The 23,436-nt window shown below is 47.6% G+C and overlaps 1 protein-coding gene across 1 annotated transcript; it reads right to left on the reverse strand.

Annotated features, from left to right (window-relative positions):
- Positions 1-296: 296 nt before the first annotated feature.
- On the reverse strand, positions 297-21,510 carry LOC146174715 (ipis-1-like). Its single transcript, XM_084585445.1, has 5 exons — positions 21,313-21,510; positions 15,386-15,656; positions 2,942-3,242; positions 2,160-2,334; positions 297-745 (listed from the first exon to the last, which is right to left on the reverse strand). The coding sequence occupies exons 1-5, from the start codon at positions 21,508-21,510 to the stop codon at positions 410-412; spliced, it is 1,281 nt and encodes a 426-aa protein (XP_084441571.1). The 3' UTR covers positions 297-409.
- Between the last annotated feature and the right edge of the window lie 1,926 nt (positions 21,511-23,436).

Genomic DNA, 23,436 nt, shown 5'->3' on the forward strand with positions numbered 1-23,436 from the left:
ACAAGTGAGCTCATGATTTAATGTTCTGGTATAATACGCAATAAAAGGAATGAATTCGGAATGTTGAAATGGTGTCAACTGTCTAGGAGGTCATTTGCAGAAACTTTCCTGGTTGGTGCACAAATTGGGGTGTTTCGGCGCCACGCTAAATGTCAACTCGTCTCATTAACCCGTAAAACTTTGGCAATGAGATCAGTGTACAGTTCTAACGGACTACCTCTTGAAAATATGCAGCCCAACAAATATGTGTATTTGAGGTTGTTCTATATTTCAGAAGACCTAAAGTTGAACAGGTATATTGAATATGTGCCGCTAAAATTATACCGAATAGAATGCTTAATGTTCGTGCAAAAACAAAGTCTAGTCCAAAACTGGGGCCACATCTATTTCCAGAGGGGAATGGTGTTCACTAAACAACCTTGCGCACTGAGCCCAGGAGCATGACCGCGTCCGGTTGCGTGCAGGTGACGAAGAAAGCGAAGGGTCGGTCCACGGTAAACCGGGCACGCGGCTGCGGTGTCCTCAACACCGTGCTGAGGGTGCGCAGAAGGCCGCCGAAGTGTCCCGTTGTTGGCTTAGATGGCGCTGAGTGGCGGCGGCCTCCCGTCTGCGCTGTCTCGAAAGCGACGGCATGGCGTATGAGAGAGACTCGCTTCTCGCCGGCCGCCGAGCCCCACAGTTCGGCGCGCTCCGAGAACAGGTCGCGTACTCCCAGGGCACTCAGCACCGGTATCAATTCTGTCACCTAGGACACAGGCGGCGAATGAAATGTGGTCGAAAAATGGACGAGGAGAAAACCTCCGCCGAATGTTTGCAGGTAGCAATCGATTTCATGATTTTCTGTCGCTTTTTCAGGGAGCAAAAGTCGAATTTGGTGCTTTTTACCATACGCTTTGAAAGACGCTTTTCAATTTAGTGAAGGCAAACGAGTGGCGACATAGTGCAGGACACAATGAGGCACTTAGCTGCGTCAGGGTAATTAGGATGTTGCTTGGAATTTATCTGTTTACACTTTCGCAGAAGCGCATTGCGTGCTCTTAAATAATTTATGTGGCGGACAACCATCTTACACGACCTGACTTGAGTGGGGATACGGTGGTGGGCCGTCATATTCTTCGCGTCAATGCTGTTTTTCGTCTCAGGAGCTTTTTAATTCCCCCTAGAGAGTGACTGCGAAAATAAATAAAGTCATTAAAGTTACATTGCTTCTCCTAATTCGCAACAAATATAATTTGTAATAATCTAACTGCTTTTTAAAATTTTCTTCTAGTTGACTGCTCCTGTCCCGGAGTTGACTACCAAAGTGAGCAGCGTATAATCAAGACCGCCAACTGTTGGACGACTGGAATTTCGGAACAATTTCCGGAGCAAGATGTGTGTTCTAGAACATGTAATCATGACTAGTAATTACATAATTCACGAAAAACGTGTTATAGCGTTATAAAGACTACTGTACAAAATGCAGTCACCACAACAAATGCCCCTGATCCGAGCCTCACTTTACTTCGCTTCGTTGATGGCTTTTCTTTACCGTCTGCTTAATTGGTTTATACTTAACATGTGGCCCGTAGTGCCTCTGGCGGTGCTGGTCAGGTAACTTCAGGTTTTTTATTAGCCCACCCTGATCTACATTGAATGTTAAGTAATTACTGTATCAGTGTTGAATGGATTATTTCAAGTAAATAAATGGTTTCTTAAGAAGGTCCCCGTGCCAGACATCATTAATAGCGATTTTCTTGATTTCATATATCCTCTTCCTCCAAAGGTAGCTACTTCCGGATGGTTACCATGGCAACCGCTCTCCGGTTGCTCATTGATATGCTCTTGCTGTACCCAAACCTTCCCTGTTGCAGCGGCAATCAGCCCGCATTCCTACGCTGTCGCTATACATGTGCTGTTTACGTGATTATCATCTGGAGGGAGATTCCTGTGGCCACAACAATTCTATTTTTGATTTCTCGCAATGGCCGTACAGGAAGACGGAGAGCATGAAGATATTGAGCCCTGTCATGCGCTCACAGAACCCTCCTCCTCGCTAAGCAGCTACCCTGTGAGTGGTGGCGACACCCTCCGGTTACGTCGACTAATATTAGCACTACTACAGTGAAACAAAAACCACAGAGTGGAGCTTAACAGCAGGCACTAACGCACAGCCGTACCTGCTTGACCTTGAACAGTGGAAGGCTGACATGGACCTCGCCCTGCTGCCTGAGCTGACCGAAGCACTGCAGCGCCGTGAAAGCACTGAGCCTCTCCTCCACTGTGGCCAGCCCGTCCAGTTCGTCAGGGAGCAGGACGACGAGGGAGAACCGGCCCTCCTCTGAAGTCCAGCTGCTGCGAAAGCACGAAGACCAGATTGCGCGCATATTAAGTGCATCTAGTATGGGATACAGGTCTATTAGAGCTCGTTTTTGAAATAAGGTTTGAAATAATTGACACGAGGCTGGAATAAGGTCGGCGTGTTTTTTTTCCATTACTGTTACAAAAATGAAGAATATGCTTTAGCTTTGACCCAAGAGTTGACGAGATTGCGTGTGGACGCAATGCCATATGTGTTGCCATACACTATGATGCTACTTTGATCACACCCGCTGCGAACACACACGCTTCTTCGCCTAATAATAAACAACGTGGGCGTCTCAGTTCGGAATGTGCGGCTTTACGGACTGGCTCGGCTTCAGGCCTGCATTTACGATCGCTGGAAACGAAACTTGCTGACGTTTCCGCTCTGTGTCCTCCGCACGCTTACGGCGTACCGCTTAGGTTTCTAACGTGCGTCCCCGTCTTGCTGTCTCATTCCGAGTGTTCTTATTCCCCTTATCGGCATCCGCCTTACGACTCCTTTTTGCTCATCGAGCACCACCATCACGACACGACATATCCTCAAACGAAACCTGCGCACCATTACAAAAATGTATCTCAGCAGAGCAGATATACTCACGCCTCAGCCGTGGATATGTCCAGGGGTGTATGCGGTATAGAGGCACATCTTTTTGGTGTCGGAGTGCAGCTTGCCTCTCCTGGCAGATCATAGGGTAGCTCCAGGGCTCTGGCGTTCAGGTCAGCACAGTTTGCGAGTCGGAACTCGCCCGTCTGGTGCAACATTACTACTGCGGACTTGGTGCCGTCGGACTGAAAGAAGACCCCGCGCGTGGCAGAGCGATCATCGAACGCGTGCTTCCAGGAGCCGCGGAAGTCCACGACGCTCAGCATGCAAACGAGGGACGAACTCTTGATGCAGCCTGCCGAGGAAAAATATGTCAAGGAGGGTAAGCTAACTTTTAATGGTAATTCAAGTGTTAGCCTAAATGCAGCAGTGATGATTCAGCAGTGCCGCAAGTCTGGCATAACCATTCTTGGTTGTGAGACAGTGCAGCAGTCCATGTTGCTATCTCAATTACAACCTCCACCCCCCCCCCCCCCCCCCCCCCCATCCATACCCTCTAATGGCTCAGCGGTTAAGGCACCCGACTGCAGAGGCTGAGGACGATGCGGCTTCATTCTGATCTCGACAGCCGCATTTAGACAGAGGCAAGCCGTAATGCACCAGTGCACTGTTCGAAATCAGTACAAGTTGCCCACATTCACCTAGCGCTCAGATGTGTTCTCGCTAAACATGAGAAATCTACCTGTGCTGCGCTAAAACAACCTCGAGGAACGCGCTTTATATTTGCGCAAAACACTAGAGAAATTGAGGAGAAAATATTCATGCAATTTTATAATAGACACTTTCGCCCCCTCTGACTCTTCCACCGTGCTGAGTAATTACCTTCGTTAGTTTTCTAAACGAAGCAAAGGTAAATTTTAACAGGTCATAAAGGTACTTCCGTATTTGCGTGCCGAATTAAAAGAGGTGCTTGAGCTATTGGCATGACGGTGCGCACTAGTCGCTCACAACACAGCATATTAAGATGCACGTCGTTTGGGATGTTAATTAACATGAGAACTTTCCTGAATAAAGGAGAAACTGCTGTCGACTAAGAGGACAGATGTCGCAGACGACCGCCAGGCAGCTATTGATACGATAGGCGGCTGCCGAAGTAGGTGGGTGAACATTATAGGTGTTCATTTTTAAGGTTACTGTCGCATTTTGGCAGTGTTTTATTCGGATGGAACTTACTCTGCAGTTGAGGTTTAACATGTACAGGAAATGAAATCTTCAAGGAAACGCAAAATTTACACATACACATACACATATAACAGGTCATAAAGGTACTTCCGTATTTGCGTGCTGAATTAAAAAGAGGTGCTTGAGCTATTGGCATGACGGTGCGCACTAGTCGCTCACAACACAGCATATTAAGATGCACGTCGTTTGGGATGTTAATTAACATGAGAACTTTCCTGAATTCTCTGTAATAAAGGAGAAACTGCTGTCGACTAAGAGGACAGATGTCGCAGACGACCGCCAGGCAGCTATTGATACGATAGGCGGCTGCCGAAGTAGGTGGGTGAACATTATAGGTGTTCATTTTTAAGGTTACTGTCGCATTTTGGCAGTGTTTTATTCGGATGGAACTTACTCTGCAGTTGAGGTTCAACATGTACAGGAAATGGAATCTTCAACGAAACGCAAAATTTACACATACGCAAGGAGACCAGTCGTCCTTCGCTTCACGTACCGTCAGAAGGCGCTTTCCACCGTTGTTTCGGCTGTTCAGCTAGGCTCTCCAAGATTATTATGATGAGTGATGCTAATTTTTCATTATCATAATCACCATCCTCATCCTCATCATCATCATCATCATAACTAGCCAGACTATACCCAGTGCAATACGAAAGTTTCTTCCACATTCTTCTAATTCACCCGGCCCTGGTGCTGTCCGATCTGCCGCCACTTGCCCCTGCGAACTTCTTAACTTCATCCGCCCAACTAACTTTCTGCCGCCTTCTGCTACGCTTTTATTCCCTTGGAATCCAATTTGTTACCCAAGGTGACCACCGGTTATCCACTTTGTGCGCTACGTGTCTTGCCCATGCCCATTTCTTCTTGCTGAATTCCTCTAGAAAGTCGTTAACTCGAGCTACTTTTTTGACGAACTCTGCACGCTTCCTATACTCTTAAAGGGTTCTTCAGCAACGAGATGAATTCAGCAAAATGAGTGTCAATACTATATTAAACTTCAAAGACCATGATATGGTACTTTCGAACTGATTTACCTCTCAACATGAAAACAGACATATCGGCTCTTTCCTGTTCTCATGATGATCAAAGCAGCATGATTAACCTTGTGGACGACATGAACAACCGTATGCGCCGAAAAAACTTGATATTTAAGGGCTTACCAGAAAAAGAAACAGAAAATTATCAAGCCTCAGAGTCACTAATTGTCGACTTTTGCAGTAAGTATCTTGATGTACACATTTCTGATATTGAGCGAGCCCACCGTGTTGGTATTCGAAAGAAGGACCAGCATCGCCCAATAATTGTTAAATTCCTCCGCTACAAAACTAAATGCATGATCCTTGACAATGCATCTAAGCTCAAAGAAGTCACGGATCCCAAGGTGTATATTGAAGAAGACTTTTCCCCCGAATCCAATTTGCCCGGAAAAAACTTCGAGATTTTGCTCGTGAAAACCGTGATCCGAATGAAAAGCCGAAGTATTCTTTTGACAAACTTATTCTCTCGAAGAAACAATATCGATATGATGCTGTGAGCGACAAAGTCTGCTTATGCACTCGGCAAAATCGTCAACCATGACCAGCTGAATTTCGGCAACAGGCTACTAAAGCAACTCCATTTTCTTTAATTGTAGCAAATTTCCGTAGCATAATCAATAAGCAAGACCAGCTTGCGTCCTTCGTCCACACTTGCTCTGCTGATGCCATCGTGGGAACAGAAACGTGGTTAACTCCAGAAATTCACTGTTCAGAACCTCAGATTTCAAAGTTCTTGTCTACTTTCGTAAAGACAGAACAGATAAAAGAGGTGGTGGCGTCATGATTGCTGTTCGCAAAGGTATTAATACAAGGCCTATCGCAATAGTGCCGCGAAACCTTCAAACAGTATTTGTTGTTTTTTAACAGCCGCCGGCATACAGGCTTATCACTCTGATTCCGGATCGCGTATCAGTTCTGTATTCTTTGTTTCTTATGGCTCGATGTCGCGAGTCACACCTTTATCAGTTTCGTTGTAGCGCAAGATGCACCGAGATCTGTCTCGAAGGTTCCGGCCACTCGGGTGTCTTTCCACAATGTTCCAGCCCGTGCTGGTAGCTGTTTGCGACGTTATCTAGATTGTTCTGTGCACCCTTTAAATTGAGCGTTGACGAGTGTGACGGGCATTCTTTGTTCGACGATCGACGAGCACGTTTGTTTCTATCGCCGCCGCCGAGTTGCTTAGTTCTTTTGCGGGTGCAAGTCAGCCCAAATAAACAGTTTCTTTAGTGCAATCATCGACCCTTCAATTGTGTCGTCGACCTCGTCACCACTACGTGACATCTGGTGGAGGTGCTGCCTTTGATCCTTCAAGCGAAGACCCAAGCCGTGTTCCTGTCGCCCTGGAAGACCAGCCTACAGGTCACCGAGCCAGCCGCCGACTTCAAGGCCTACAACCCGAACACGGTCTGCTGCTTGACCCCATTCGATCTCGGAAGGCATCGACGCTGACAATGGCCCAGCCTACAGCACCGGTTATTTTCATCCAACCCCGGGAGCCCCCCTGCTTCCATGGACTACCGGATGAAGATGCGGGAGATTGGATGGACCTTTTCGACCGTGTGGCAGATTTCAACGGCTGGAATGACGCCGCGAAACTTAGGCAAGTCTACTTTGTTCTTCAAGGACATGCCCGAGTTTGGTTCGAAAATCATGAGGCAACTATGAAGGATTGGGAGACTTTCAAGGAAGCGTTTCTTACTGCTTTTTCAAGCGCCGTCCGAAAGGAAAGAGCCCAGGCCCTCCTTCAGTCAAGACTTCAACTCCCTAACGAGCCTGTCCTGGCGTACGTTGAGGAGATGAAGCGCCTCTTTCGCCGCGCCGACCCTAATATGACCGAAGGTGAGCGAGTCAAACTTTTATTGCGAGGCGTTAAAGAGTCGGTCTTTGCGGGTCTTGTGCGAAATCCGCCAAGAACTGTGGCGGAATTTGAAACAGAAGCGTCTACCATCGAGAAGACGTTGGACAACCGGATGCGCCATTACGAGCGACCACTTCAACCGGACAACTCAAGTCACTACCCCAGCGCATATGCAAATGGAGAGGACCTTCGGGACCTCATCCGGCAGATCGCGCGAGAGGAGCTCCACCGATTGATGCCATCATCGCAACAACCCCAGGTGGCGACGCTCGCGGACGTCGTCCGTAAAGAAGTTCAGCAGGCGCTGGGCGTTCCTGAAGCGACGGCTGCGACTGTTCCAGCACAAGAGGCAACAGCGATGAACTACGCTGGTGCATTACGTCGCCCTCCGCCCCGATGTGATGACTTTCCGAGCCCTCGCCGCTACCGGCCTCTTCCTGAAAACCGCCCCTTGGCTCCCGCCCGCCAAGCCTACCAACGACCAACAAGCCCCAGGAAGTGCGACGCATGGAGGACAGCGAACAACCGGCCATTATGCTTCCACTGCGGTGAGGCCGGCCACATTCTGCGGCACTGCCCGTACCGACGAATCGGTCTCCGCGGATTTGCAGTCGACGCTCCACGACCACGCCCAGGTGAACGACCGCAAGAAATCGACAACTATCTGCGTAGCGGTGAGATTGCGCCACCAAGCCGTCGATTCAGGTCTCCATGGCCGTACAGGGCCCGCTTTGCGTCGCCATGACGTAACTATGATGATAGTGTGCGCGGAAGGTCCCCAAGCCCCCGTAGGGGAAACTAAAGGCAGCAACCTTTGGAGGTGAGGTTGTTCACCGGCGAAAAGACGAAGATCCTCCGCCGCCGACGACCACTAACGACGACGCAGCCGTTTCACCGTCGCTCCACACGACGTCATCGACGACAACACGACCAAAGTGCAAGCAGACACCGCCGCCCAGCGAAGTAACAACGGTATGCCCCGGCCATGACCTGAAGAAACGACGCAGCCGGGATCGGACACTAAGGCGCACGTGCAATGCGAGGACGCGAACAAGTGACCTTGAAGTTGATGTCGACGGTCGCAGAGTCACTGCCCTAGTAGACACCGGAGCTGACTATTCAGTCATTAGTGGACCGTTAGCCTGTCAGCTAAGAAAAGTTACCACCACTTGGGATGGCCCGCTGATTCGCAAAGCAGGTGGCAACCTGATTACTCCATCGGGACGATGCACTGCAAGAATAACCGTAAATGGGCGTACTTACCCCACAAGCTTTGTGGTCTTGCAGCAGTGCTCCCGCGACGTAATTTTAGGTATAGACTTCCTAAATGAACATAGGGCTATCATCGACCTGCGATCCAAGCTCATCAAGCTCTCTGCAGACAAAGCCATTCCAGCTACGACGACGTCGATGCAACACATCGCTCTAAACGTCCTCGATGAAGAATTGACCGTCCCGCCCCGATCAAGCATCGCAGTCTGCGTAGGTAGCGCAAACATCGAAACCGCTGAAGGCATCGTCGAAGGAAATATCCAATTGCTCTTAGAACGAGGTGTCGGCATTGCAAGAGGCATCGCGAAATTCCGGAGAGGTCAAGCTCAGGTGCTGGTAACAAACTTCACCGAAGAATACCGGCATCTCAACAAGGGCACGACGATCGCTTTTCTCGACGAATTAGCCGACCTCAAAGATGTATTCACCCTCCACGACCAAACGCTGGAAGACGCACCGGACCAATTCCGTCAGCCCAAATTTGACATCAACCCCGCATTGACCCACAGCAGGGAAGACCTGATTCTCAGTCTTTTTCGAAGCAACGGGGAGTGCTTCTCGTCATCATCGAAGGTACTACAAACACCACTGGCCAAGCACCGCATTATAACGGACGAACACGCCCGACCTCTGCGCCAAAGCCCTTATCGTGTATCGCCCCGAGAACGGCAGGCCATTCGCGATCAAGTTGAGGAAATGCTGCGTGATGACGTAATCCAGCCATCGAACAGCCCCTGGGCGGCACCAGTCGTTTTGGTCAAGAAGAAAGACAGCACACTTCGCTTCTGCGTTGATTACCGTCGCTTGAATAGCATAACGAAGAAGGATGTCTACCCGCTTCCCCGCATCGACGACACTCTCGACCGACTCTGCTATGCAAGGTACTTCTCATCGATGGATCTGAAGAGCGGATGTTGGCAAATTGAGGTCGACGAAAGAGATCGCGAGAAGACCGCATTCATCACACCGGATGGCCTTTATGAGTTCAAGGTGATGCCATTTGGCCTCTGCTCCGCACCAGCCACGTTTCAACGAGTAATGGACACAGTCCTGGCAGGGTTGAAGTGGCAAATTTGTTTGGTATATTTGGATGACGTTGTTGTCTTCTCGTCAAACTTTGAAGACCACCTAAAACGACTACAGACAGTGTTGGAAGCCATCAAGTCCTCGGGACTAACGCTAAAAGCAGAGAAGTGTCACTTCGCCTACGAAGAACTCCGGTTCCTAGGTCACATCGTTAGCAAGGACGGTATTCGCCCAGACCCGGAGAAAACAGCTGCAATCGCACAATTCCCACCGCCTGCCGACAAGAAAGCTGTGCGCCGATTCCTTGGGCTGTGCGCTTATTATCGACGATTTGTCAGAAACTTTTCGCGGATCGCCGAACCGTTGACGCAGCTTACAAAGGCTGACGTACCTTTTAAATGGGAAGCACCGCAAGGAGAAGCCGTCGACGAACTCAAGCGCCGCCTGCAATGCCCTCCCGTACTTGGCCACTTTGATGAAAACGCCGAGACAAAAATTCACACCGACGCGAGCAGTGTGGGCCTAGGAGCCGTTCTCGTCCAGAAGAGTGCCGGACAGGAGAAAGTAATCGCCTACGCTAGCAGGTCACTCACAAAAGCCGAAGTCAATTACTCGACGACCGAGAAGGAGTGCCTTGCAATCATCTGGGCCACTTATAAGTTTCGTCCATACCTATACGGCCGACCATTCAAGGTGGTAAGCGACCATCACGCGCTCTGCTGGCTGGCTAATTTGAAAGATCCTTCCGGCTGCCTTGCCAGATGGAGCCTACGACTTCAAGAATTTGACATGACTGTAGTCTATAAGTCGGGCCGAAAGCATTCCGACGCAGACTGCTTATCCCGCGCTCCCGTCGATGCTCCCCCGAAGGACGATGACGACGACGCCTATTTGGGACTGGTAAGCGCCAGCAGTTTCGCAGAACAACAGCGATCAGACCCTGAGCTGAAAGCGCTAGCCGATTACTTGGAAGGAAAGACCGCTTCCCCTCCTGGTGTGTTCAGGCGACATTTATCATCCTTCACGTTAAGCAATGGCCTCCTCGTGAAGAAGAACTTCGCACCCAACAAGACCGCGCAGCTTCTCGTAGTGCCTAAAACCCTTCGGCAAGAAATTCTGCAGGCGTTGCACGATGAGCCCACAGCAGGCCACCTCGGATTTGCGCGCACGTTGCGTCGAATCCAAGAGAAGTATTACTGGCCGCGACTGCCTGCCGAAGTTGCCCACTACGTGAAGACGCGTCGTGAGTGCCAACGACGCAAGACGCCACCGATCAGACCAGCAGGACTACTAAACCAGATTCCGCCCTCAATCCTGCCCTTTCAGCAAATTGGGATGGATCTCCTCGGCCCCTTTCCATCTACGTCTATGGGTAACAAGTGGATCATCGTGGCCACTGACTACCTTATCCGTTACGCCGAAGCAAGAGCACTACCAAATGGTACCGCGGCAGAAGTCGCCAAATTTTTTGTCGAACAAATTCTCTTGCGACACGGCGCCCCAGAAGTGCTCATCACGGACACGGGAACGGCGTTTACGGCAGAGTTGACGCAAGCCATCCTGGAATACAGTCACAGAAGCCATCGACGAACAACTGCGTACCATCCCCAGACCAATGGCCTCACGGAGCGCGTGAACAAAACGATCGCTGACATGATCGCTATGTACGTCGACGCTGAACACAAGACCTGGGACGCCATCTTGCCGTACGTGATCTTTGCGTATAACACGGCAGTCCAGGAGACGACCAGAGCGACTCCGTTGAAGCTTGTGTACGGTAGGGAGCCCACGACGACGCTCGACGCAATGCTACCGCACGTAACCAACGAGGACAACCTCGACGTCGCCGCCTACCTGCAGCGTGCAGAGGAAGACCGACGACTCGCACGGCTGCGTATTAAAGACCAACAGCGCACCGACAGCCGATGATACAACTTACGACGACACCACGCAGAGTACAATCCAGGAGACCAAGTGTGGGTTTGGACACCTGTTCGCCGTCGCGGATTAAGTGAAAAGTTGTTGCGTTGATACTTTGGGCCGTACAAAATCATTCGCCGCGTCGGCCCACTGGACTATGAAGTCATTCCCGACGGAATGTCAGCATCACAACGGCGACGCGCACGCCCAGAAATTGTACATGTTGTACGACTGAAGCCATATTACGCGCGTTAAAGAATGTGTGGTGTTTAAAATTTGCAGTGCTTATGTTTAAGTTGCTTTGTTTTGGAACATCGAGGCGATGTTTTTTTTAAGGGGTAGTAATGCCGCGAAACCTTCAAACAGTATTTGTTGTTTTTTAACAGCCGCCGGCATACAGGCTTATCACTCTGATTCCGGATCGCGTATCAGTTCTGTATTCTTTGTTTCTTATTGCTCGATGTCGCGAGTCACACATTTATCAGTTTCGTTGTAGCGCAAGATGCACCGAGATCTGTCTCGAAGGTTCCGGCCACTCGTGTGTCTTTCCACAATGTTCCAGCCCGTGCTGGTAGCTGTTTGCGACGTTATCTAGATTGTTCTGTGCACCCTTTAAATTGAGCGCTGACGAGTGTGACGGGCATTCTTTGTTCGACGATCGACGAGCACGTTTGTTTCTGTCGCCGCCGCCGAGTCGCTTAGTTCTTTTGCGGGCGCAAGTCAGCCCAAATAAACAGTTTCTTTAGTGCAATCATCGACCCTTCAATTGTGTCGTCGACCTCGTCACCACTACGTGACAATAGATAGTCCACTAGAAATTTTGTGGGTCTCTTGCTCATTGCTAAACTTTAACATAGTTATCGGAGCATGCTACCGGCCGCCAGATTGTTCCACTGACTTTGCTGTAGAATTAAACGACGTATTAGCACATGTTCAGAACAAGTATTTTAACTCTCCTGTCATCCTCGCCGGTGACGTTAACTTCCCACATATCAACTGGTCATCTGTTTCACTTGCTGCTTCTTGTCAGCCCCGTGGTCGTACTGATTTTCTTGACTTGTTGCATTTATTCCAACTGACGCAGCTTGTTTGTTCTCCGACAAGGGATGATGCCATTCTTGACTTAGGTTTTACAACACACCCTGAACGTGCCTCTGTAAATGTGCTTGAGAGCATCAATGACCACCGTGTTGTTCACTGCATGTTCCAGTTAGTTACCCCGAAAGTATCTGTGCCCAAAAAATTGATTTATGATTTTTTTAAAGCAGACATAGACAGTATTCATACCCACCTTGAGAGCTTTTATTATTCCTTTGAATCTGCGTATTGTAATTGAAGTGTTTCTGAAAACTGGTTGCTTTTCCGTGTTTTGTAAAAAGTTTGCAGGAGAAATACGTTCCTAAAAGGTGGCTTTCAACCACAGGATATAATGAATGGTTCACAAGGGATATAAAACGATGCCTGAACAAAAAGAAACGCCTGTATGCGAAAGCTGCACGCACACAGGCAACGTTGGACTGGACCGCATATATGAACTTTGCAAAATCCTGCAAGCAGAAAATTGAAGAAGCGAAAGATAGGTTTTTTAATTTTGACATGCCAAACTTTTTGAAAACCAACCCTAAAAAATTTTGGAAAGTCATTTCTCCTGCACAAAAAAAGGAACTCCCGTGTTTAGTCTCTGCAGATGGTACCTCAGTTGACCCAGTTGACATGTGTGATCAGTTTAATTCTTTTTTCTGTAGCATTTTTGGAGAAGAAAAGCCGTTGCCTACATTTGAACCCGCACCTAGCATTGAATTCACTATGCCTAGTATTGAAATACATCCTGAGGGTATAGAGAGGGCTATTGAACGCCTGCCTGCATTTTCGAGCCCGGGCCCTGATGAAATTAGCACAAAACTACTAAAAATAACAAAACAATATACATCGCGCATCCTGGCACTCATCTTTCAACAATCAATTGATACGGCTGAGATTCCTGATGATTGGAAGCTTGCACATGTTTTACCTATATTTAAAGGAGGGGATAGAGATAATATGACAAACTACAGACCCATATCACTGACATCAGTTGTTTGCAAATTACTAGAACATGTCATATCATCTCATATAATGAAATATATCACTCAGAATCATATCTTGCTTCCCAACCAGCATGGATTTCAGCGCGGTCGTTCTTGTGAAACCAAGCTGTTTGAACTAACTACCGACCTTCACCGAAACTTAGAACAGTTAATCCAAACTGACGCCATCTTCATTGATTTTGCAAAAGCCTTTGATCGTGTGCCCCATAATCGCCTCATATATAAAATGAGTAGCATTAACATAAATATTAAAGTTATCAGATGGGTAGAAGAATATTTAAACAACAGAGTTCAATCGGTTATTACTGACGACTTTAAATCTTCTCCTCAGCCCGTGAAATCTGGAGTCCCTCAAGGATCTGTCCTTGGGCTCACATTATTTCTACTATATATAAACGATATTGCTTCCAGCATTACATCATCAATCAGGCTATTCGCAGATGATTGCGTCCTCTAGCGTCCAATTTTTAATCTTACTGACTGTGTTATGTTGAAGGATGATTTATCTAGGTTAGACATGTGGTGCTCTGAATGGCAAATGACTATAAAAACTAAAAAGACTAAATTAATGCGATTCAGTACCTGCAGCCTGATTTTGTCGAACACCTACCATATTAGCAACGCGGAAATAGAGCCTGTCGAATCCTTTAAATATTTAGGAGTTTATTTAACCCCTAATTTATCATGGACTGTGCATATAAATAATCTTCTGACTAACACATATAAAACTCTAGGTTTTATCCGCCGGTCACTTTGCAGAGCTAATACAGATACCCGACTAATCGCTTATACCACACTGGTTAGACCGAAGCTCGAATACGCGTCATTCATTTGGTGTCCTCATCAACTGTATCTTATTAACAAATTAGAGGCACTTCAAAACAGAGCGAGTCGATTCATCTCACGTCAGTATTCACGTTATTCAAGCATAACAGCAATAAAAGAGAATCTTAAACTTCCAACATTAGAAAGAAGACGTAAGCAATCACGCCTTGCGTTTTTTCATAAACTGTATCATAACCCTACCTCTTTCTCAGCACCGATAATTACGCCCGCCACACGCACGTTTCATCGTTTTGACCACGATAAAAAAATCGAGCCCCCATTTGCACGAACAGACGCAGTTAAATTTTCGTTTTTACACCTAGCGATAAGAGAATGGAATGCTCTCCCCTCTTCGGTAGTTAATACTATCGATAATGACCAGTTTACTTCATTACTTAACGATTTTCTAACAGCGTAGTGGGAAATTTTCACCTTTTGTGGTTTACTTTTGTTTCGCTTTTTCCTTTTGCTTTAACCTTTGTGTGTCATGTATTTTCTTGCATATTTCCATGTCATCATATTGTGATCATGTTTTTCCTAATTACTTCTTCTTGTATATTTAGCACTTTTACATGCCGCCACGTTACTGTTCCGATTTGTTCATTGTGTTTATTTCATGACGTTAGCACCCCCCCCCCCCCCTATGTAATGCCCACTTGGGCCTTTAGGGTAAATAAATGAAAAATAAAAAAAATGGCCGACAGCGCCAATTGCTGCGCAGAGAAATATAAGCTCGGCAACGAAATATGGATATATCTGCGCACTTTAAAGCTTCTAATTATTTTGCTCACTAAACAAATACTTTAAACCTGCTGTTTGGCGGGCCGTATGGTAGCCCTAGTTGATGACCTCTTACTAAAGGACACAACGCAGGAAAGAAAACGTGAGTCAACAGCCTTCACTTCCAGCTGCCAAACAAGGACAACACGCAGCGACAACACACGGGTTACATGAAATTGATCCTATAACTGTCATCCTCAGCTGGGCCCGTATTCCGAGTTTGCGTCGTTATTGAAAGTGTTACTATCTCACGTGACCTTGAGTCACCTGATTGGTGGAAGCGCTGGAACCTTATGGTGCCACCTCTTTCGGTTCCTTAGTGCCAACACCCGGTTCCGGTATTTCGACCAATCAGAGGTCACGAGAGAGCGACACAGCGATAACGACGCAAACTCAGATTAAGGGCCCTGGGTCGCAGGATGGAAGAGTGGAGGTCGGCATGGCCGCTGCTCACCCTTGGGCAAGATCTCGTTTGGCTGGAAGGTGCCGGCATAGAGGCGCGCATAGTGATCGATGTCACGGCGGCTCTCCTCGGCTGCGTTGGCAAAGTCCCAGGCGAAGCGTTCCAGGCGCAATACCTCCATCTGCTGGGCCTCAGCGTCCATGGTGAGTATGCTCTGCTCGTGGTGCACGTTGGTCAGGTAGCCCATGTCGAAGCGACGCTGCGTGTCGCTGCGCCGACGGTTGGGGATCTCTCGGTCGCGGTTGCTGAAGTACGCGCTCACCTGCATTGGTTCGGTTGGCGCCATACTGCGTTCTAGCAAGACGTTCATTCAGGGATCATGGAATCATGAAAGGCAAGCCGAACACGATGGCAGACTTAGCCGCTTACTGAACGTGGTGTTCATAAGGGGCCTTAAATTGCAGAGCCTGTTTGCTTGGGTCAAATAGGACGCCTTGAATTGACGCATCACGTTAAAAAAAGATGCAAACATCATAGAAATGCTAAGTTCCCAAGGCTGCGCATTTTCGGCAGACGCAGCTATTAGGCGCCCGCTGCCCCGCACCGCGTTTTTCTGTTCTAATTCCTACTGATGTTCGTGTTTCATCTTAGCTGGCTCGATGGACCGTAGTTTCTTAAACGAGTTTAGCCTCGTAAGACTCCACAAATGGAGCCTTACGAGGCTCAACTAATCCCAGCTAATCAAAGCTACGTGCAACTTTTTACTTCCCTTCCTATGGCTAAAGTTCAGTGAGGGCTAGCGCATTGCTTGTTCTTTTCCAAGGAAGCTAAAAAATGTCTATATTTTGTAATGGTACCATTGCTAGCGGCAAAAAATTTGCGGCCCTATTTGCACATGAACTGCACTGCTCCACAAACCTTAAATGTTGCCAGGGGTATTTGACCTGAAGCGATGTTCTGAGGACAAGTGAAAAACTTAGAAGCCCCGGGTGGCCGTCACTTCAAATGATGCGAGCCGTGCTAATCTACTACCTGTAGCGTTCGTTACCCGAGAGGGGCACAGTGGCCTACAGTCGCACCACTACCGCCTTCGTGGGCCGTCTTATTATGAGGGTCATGAGCTCGGCCTAGTGCATAACGCGAAAAAAGTGAGTCTGGCGGGGTCACTGTCTTTTGATCACGGACAGTTTGCTGGGCAGATGCTTTATTAGTGCCTTGCGATGTAGCCGTGCCTCGACGCGGCGCCTCTATATGACAATGATGGTGTCTGAAAAGGTACTGCTGCTTTAGTGACAATAACTACGTCGCGCTATTTTCCTCTGATGCGAAGGGCTTATCTTATTCTGAACCTGTACAATAATAGCCCGAATATCAGGACCAAATGGTTGCCCAGGGCATTTACTGGCCCTTTTGCTCCACTGCGCGTCACTGTATGCCAGTATGGAGCACTGTACCTCAGAGCCCTCAGAACACCTTTATTCAATACATTACAGTAGCGCAAAGGACACGAATACAAGAAAAAAGAGGAGCTGAAAGAGACGCTGTTTCTGTCTCTATTCTTTGCTGTGATCGTATCTCTTGAACCTTTCGAAAAGTGAAGCCTACCCTAAGCTTCATAAAGATCGCTAATGTTCATTGATGAGAATCTGATCAGAAATGATACAGATTATGGGCGTTAAGTTTGCCAAGTTACTCTGACTGTGAGGGACGCGTTAGTGTAGGGTTTTAACTTGAACAATGGACGGTTTACAGTCGTTCAGTGAAAATAGGGGATTCGCAGCTCTCGGGAATACTTGAGGCGGCCGGTACTACGTGAGCTGACGACAGCGGGAGAAGCGCCGCTTCAGCTCGAAATAGATGAGTTCTGTCTTGTATTATTGTAATAGTTAGAGACGAGCTGGGGAGCGGAATTTAATCGATGTTTCTAAAGGATGGGTTACTACGACGGGAAGCTCGGATTTATAGGAGGACTTTGTGACTTTAAAATTCAGTGGGAGGAAGTGTAACTCAGTTATTTCGGAAGGTTTCGAAGAAAAAGTAAAAAAGAAAACAATTGTTGCAATTACTTCTTCCGCAGGTAGGTCGCGGTTTTTCTGCATAGACAGAATCAATACAAACACGTGTTTTCACCGCTTTTAGCATAAAATGCAAGACTGGGACGCATTAGTGATCTGGGAAACAACAAGATTTGACTCTGGCTACCAAGCAGACAGAGCGCAGTTTGTATGCATATGACAAAATCGGTAGCTTGACAAAGTAAACGGCGCAGAGAGGCTCCAATAGATGCCCTAGAAGGAGAGAAAAACATTGGAACAGCGGAAAATTGGCCGACTCCGCCATGCAAAGCGTCTATCGAGGAATTGCAACTTTAGGTTAAATAGAAGCTGCCATTTAATGAAAAGGACTATGCGACAGAAATAAAATGCCCTGCTCAACCAAGACGTGTAGGATCGCCCACATTAAGGGTCAACACTCAGGCACGTGGTCGCTTTCTTTAGAACCCCAGTGCGTCCGAACTAGTAAGGCATTGAAGCCAAATGAGAGCCCATGCGAAGAACCATTTGCAGGCCTCTTAATGACTTTACGTTTTGGTACGTGACTTTGTTGGACCCAACAGCGTAGAGAGTTACCACTTCTTTGCGTGTTCACTCTAAATGTGGACGACCCTACGAGGATGCCTGAAAGGCATAGGGGTAGGTTATGTTTAACTAGGAGTTCAAGAGTCCGGGAGTGTCGGATTCTCTTTAATCATAAATGACAAGCCCCGGTTGGCATCTGCTATCATATCGGTAATCAAACTGGCCGAGGAGTTCTACACTGACCTTCACAGTAGCCGAAGTAGCCAGGACAGTGATGACATGTATAGTAGATAACGGCAATCAGACGTTACGCCAGGAACAAAGAACGAGGTTAAGAAAGCTTTAGAACTCATGAAAAAGGGGAAAAACAGTTGGAGGGGACCAGGTAACAAAATTTCTTGAAAGACGCGGTGGAGATATCGGGCTAGAAAAATTGACCACCCTCTATACGCGATACCTGGGCCCGTATTCCGAGTTTGCGTCGTTACCGAATTGTCGCGATCTCACGTGACCTCGAGTCATCTGATTGGTCGGAACGTCGGAACCGGGTGTTGCCACTGTGGAACCGGAAGAGGGGGCAACATCATTTTCCAGCGTTCCCACCAATCAGGTGAGTCGATGTCGGGGTGATAGCGACGCTCACAATAACGACGCAAACTCGAAATACGAGCCCTGATGACATCGAAGGCACAGGAAGCTTGGAAAAACGCTAACCTTATCATAATTCCTAATAAAGGGGACCCCAAAACATGAAAAAATACAGACCAATCAGCTTACTATCCGTTACGTATGTACAATATATTTAGCAATGTAATCGCGAATACAGGGCAACCTTAAGACTTCGATCAAGCAAAGCGTCAAGCAGGTGCAGTTTTCAGAAATAGTGCAAACATCGACCATATCCATGCTATCAACCAGTTGATGGAAAAAATGTTCGGAATATGGCCAGCCCCTAAACGCAGTATTCATTGATTACGAGAGAAGTCATGTAGGCATTGCAAAATCAGGGGTGCAGATGACCCATATTTGAAAGTACTGGACAGTATACTATACATCTATAGTGGGTACACAGTAACCATAGTTCTCCCCAAGGAAAATAACAAAATTCTTATAAAAAAGAAAGGTGTTGGCAAAGAGACACGATCTCCCCAGTACTATTCCCAGCTTGCTTAGAGGAAGCATTCGAAGACTTTCAATGGGAGCAGTTAGGGATGAGGGTAGATGGAGAATACCTCAGTAATCTGCGATTCGCTGATGACATTGCCTTGCTAAGTAACTCAGGGGACGAATTGGAAATTATTATTGATAACCTAGACAGAAAAAGCAGAAACGTAGGCCTAAAATTAATATGCAGAAGACTGAAGTACTGTTCAACAGCCTTAAAAAGCAACCGCAGTTTACAATAGGCAGCGAAGCACCGGAAGTGGTAGGTGAATATGCCCAATCAGGACAGGTAGTAACCGCAGATCGGGACCATAAATGAGAAATAACCAGAATAAGATTGGGATGAAGCGCATTCGGCAAATACTCGCAGATTATGACAAGCAACTTACCGGTATCGGTAAAGATGAAACTATAATAGTTCCGTTTTACCTGTGCTCGCCTATGGGGCTGAAATGCGCAGACTAACAAAAAGAGTTCTACTTATAGGGCAACTTCGTTGGCTTTTTCGTAGTTTTCAGTTTTTGATTGAATTATTTTCCTCAGTGTGTCCTGACTCCAACACAAAAACCCGTTTTTCGAAATTTCAAGTAGAATTATTTTTTAAAAGAAAAAAAGCAAACCGAGAACGAAACTGCTTTCATGGCCAGAGATGAAGTTTCAGTCGACACAACAGTGGCGTCGCACATAGTATTGGAAACTCGCAAGCGGCTTGGGTGGTAGAATTAAAGTATGAAAATCATGAGGGAGTACTTCAGATCTCTGAAATAACCCTATAAAGGCCTTAAAATTTCATGATCACGCGGAGAGTGGGCAGTAACGCGGCTGTACTGTTTGTGACGTCACAAACGCGGTGTTGCCCGCAGAAATCGTCTCAAAAGAAGGGACGAAAACTGCACATTTTAAAATCGTGCTGCGTGTGAAAGAATTATCGCACGACGCCCAAATTTGGTAGACTGCGTCAGGACGGAGAAGACAACCCATAGTAAAATTTTTATCAGAATATTCGAATGTCGAAAAACCTCCGGAGTTGCCCTTCAAGTTGAATACAACGCAGCGAGGTATGGCACGGAAAATGACAGATGTAACGTTAAGAGACAGGAAGCGTTTTGAGATGGGCAGAAAAATAACTCGAGTTATTGACATTTTAGTGAAAATTATGAGAACGAAATGGGCACGATCAGGACATGTAGTTCGGAGAGAGGATAACCAATGGTCGCTAAGAGTACCAAGTTGAGTTCCACGGGAAGAAAAGCGCAGCAGGGGCTGGCAGAAAGTCAGGTGGGCGGATAAGTTTAAGAAGTTCGCGGGGGCAAATGAATGCAGCTAGCACACGACCGAGTAAATGGAAGAATATGGAAGAGGTCTTTCCTCTGCAGTGGGTATAGTCAGACTGATGATGATCATATTGGGCATTGCACGTGGTCATCTGAGGTCGCACAACCTCACGACTGACCAGTGCCTGGCCATGTCAAACTGTGGGCGACATTAAGGCTTCGACTTTAAGGATATGACGTGGGAGTGTTAATAGCCGCAATTTGCTAACTTTCTTTGCGAATCATTGTTTTCGTTTATGGCCTTGAATACTGGACTGATCACTAACCCCTTAATTTGTTTCTTTAATATCTCACAGACACTTTTTATCCTACAGTCTTATTCATGGTCATCCGACATAGATACGAAAGTGGCGGCGCGACTTAGGAGTAGCGCATCTGCAGTACTCAGGCTATAAGTTTTCTATGGAAGGCTCATTCAGATCTCACCTTATCACCTTAAAGGAGAGGCTAGGGCTGGCAGCTCCTGCCAAATCAGCCATGTGAAGTGCTCACGTGACGTCAGGCAATCCTACGAAAACTCAGTGCCGTGCCATGCCAGAAGCCTTTTATCTTGTGCCAAAGCCGGCCCGTGAATTGTGCTCAGAACGCCGAGGCCGATAACGCCGATAGCGGATTGTCTTAAAAAGATGACCTTTATACTGTTTAACACAGACGCGATTTCAGAAACGATCACTAAGCGGCTTTCACTTGCGATCATATAAGTGTTGCATGAGGCATTTAGAGTAGCACCTAGTGCTACTCTAAATGCCCCATGAAGTTATGTTATGTGCAGTTAGGAAGATATTGAGAGACCGTAAAGCGTGGCGTGATATGGCCCATAGGGTCACAAAGAGTCGGACACGACTGAACGACTGAACTGAACTGAACTGAGGTGCTACTGTCGGCCGTGGCAGGCTCGTACCCTTTGCCCTGGGGGCAGGCGAAGGGCTGCCCTGATCTGGGCGGCAGTGTCGCCCCGGGCGCCCACAAGGAGCTCTTCCAGAACGCTGGCCACGGCGTACGGGGACAGCACCACGTTGGCGTCTGAGGACACAGCAGTGCGACGCATCTGGCGCATAAGGTCGATGCCCAGTTGGAGTAGGCCACGAGACACGTCCATGTCCGTATCGAGCGACAGTACAGGAGGCGTCCTGCAATCGAGCACTGTCGATTATTTCTTGTTCAGGGCTTCGTTTCCCCCAGCTTCAGTCAAAGATAAAAAGTATCCATGGTAAGTTGCTGCGAGCACTATCTGTTTAGACGATATCTTGAGGCTGGTTGCAGGTTCAGAATAGTAATGCCCTGAATGTAATCTCCGAGCTGAAAACAGAAAATGTTAGAAATGGGGTGAAATAAATCATGTGTACGGTGTTCCCTGCGACAAGAAAGTGTATAGGCGTTGAGTACGCCTCACCAGTGACGTTTCGGTACCGATCAAGAGATTGCTATCACTTTTTACAGATGGCTGCAAATAACAAAAAAAGCGTGATGAAATTTTTTAGGTTTAAATGGTTCTCAATTTTAACTAGATTGAACTTACTTTGTAGAAATAGGCACATCTGTCTAGGCTCCTGTCACGGCTTTCGTATCGCTGGAGACTTGAGTGTAGAGGTAGCGTCTCCGGAGGATGAATTCCGTTCGTGCGTACACATCTTTTTTTTTTCTGAGGTTTTCAAGCGAAATTAGAAATTGCCTAACAAGCTTAATTTTACTGGCCTTTTGTGGAGTCCTTGCTCGAAAAAAAGAAAATTTCTTGGGGTATTTTTATTCCCAGAACCCACAAGCTTAAGCCTTTTAGGACTATTATTTCGGACTAAGGGGAATGCAAGGATATGGGGCTCTATATTGCCGCATAGAAGACGACGCCAAAGATGATGACTGGGCCCCACAAGCGCGAGCCTGGAAGAGAAGGAAGTTGGAGCGCAAGACGACGTTATCCAGCCGTCACAGAGCCCCTGGGCTTCCCCCGTGGTACTTGTTAAAAAGAAGGACGGCAGCTTACGATTTTGCATAGATTACCGCAAGCTCAACCAAGTAACTAAAAAAGACGTGTACCCTCTTCCTCGCATCGACGATTCCCTTGATCGCCTACGAAATGCACGTTACTTCTCATCAATGGACTTGAAAAGTGGATATTGGCAGATAGAAGTAGACGAGAGAGATCGGGAGAAGACAGCATTCGTCACTCCCGATGGATTGTACGAGTTTAAGGTCCTTCCGTTCGGTTTATGCTCAGCACCAGCAACATTTCAGAGGTTGATGGATACTGTGCTCTCGGGACTTAAGTGGCAAACATGCCTGGTGTATCTTGACGACGTGATTGTGTTTTCGGCCACATTTGAAGAGCATCTACGCCGTCTGCTAGCTGTATTTCAGGCCATACGATCTGCGGGCCTCACACTAAAACCCGAGAAGTGCCACTTCGGGTACGAGGAGCTGCAATTCTTAGGTCACGTCGTTAGCCAAGAAGGTGTCCGGCCTGATCCTGAAAAGCTCTCCGCAGTCGCCAAGTTCCCGACACCTACGGACAAAAAGACATTGCGGCGTTTCCTGGGTCTTTGCGCCTATTACCGCCGGTTTATTGCTGGTTTCTCACGAATTGCCTGGCCATTAACTTCGCTGACGCGTGACAATGCTGTCTTTCACTGGGGTGAAGAACAGGAACAAGCGTTTAATGAGCTGCGGAGACGTTTACAGACACCACCTGTCCTGGCGCACTTTGATGACGACGCCCCTACACTGCTTCATACGGATGCCAGCAACGTGGGCTTAGGTGCTGTGCTGGTGCAGCGCCAGGGTGGTGTGGAAAAAGTAATTGCTTACGCCAGCAGGACCCTATCTAAAGCAGAAGCGAACTACTCGGCAACCGAAAAAGAATGCCTTGCAGTGGTATGGGCGGTTATGAAGTTCCGCCCTTATTTGTACGCTCGCCCCTTTCAAGTCGTTAGCGACCATCACTCGCTCTGTTGGCTGACGAATCTAAAGGACCCTTCAGGGAGACTCGCGCGTTGGAGCCTTCGATTACAAGAATTCGACATGGCAGTTA

This window comes from Amblyomma maculatum, chromosome 11 (genome assembly GCF_055883805.1).
Source record: "Amblyomma maculatum isolate TAMU_Amacu chromosome 11, ASM5588380v1, whole genome shotgun sequence".
Taxonomy (NCBI): Eukaryota; Metazoa; Arthropoda; class Arachnida; order Ixodida; family Ixodidae; genus Amblyomma; species Amblyomma maculatum.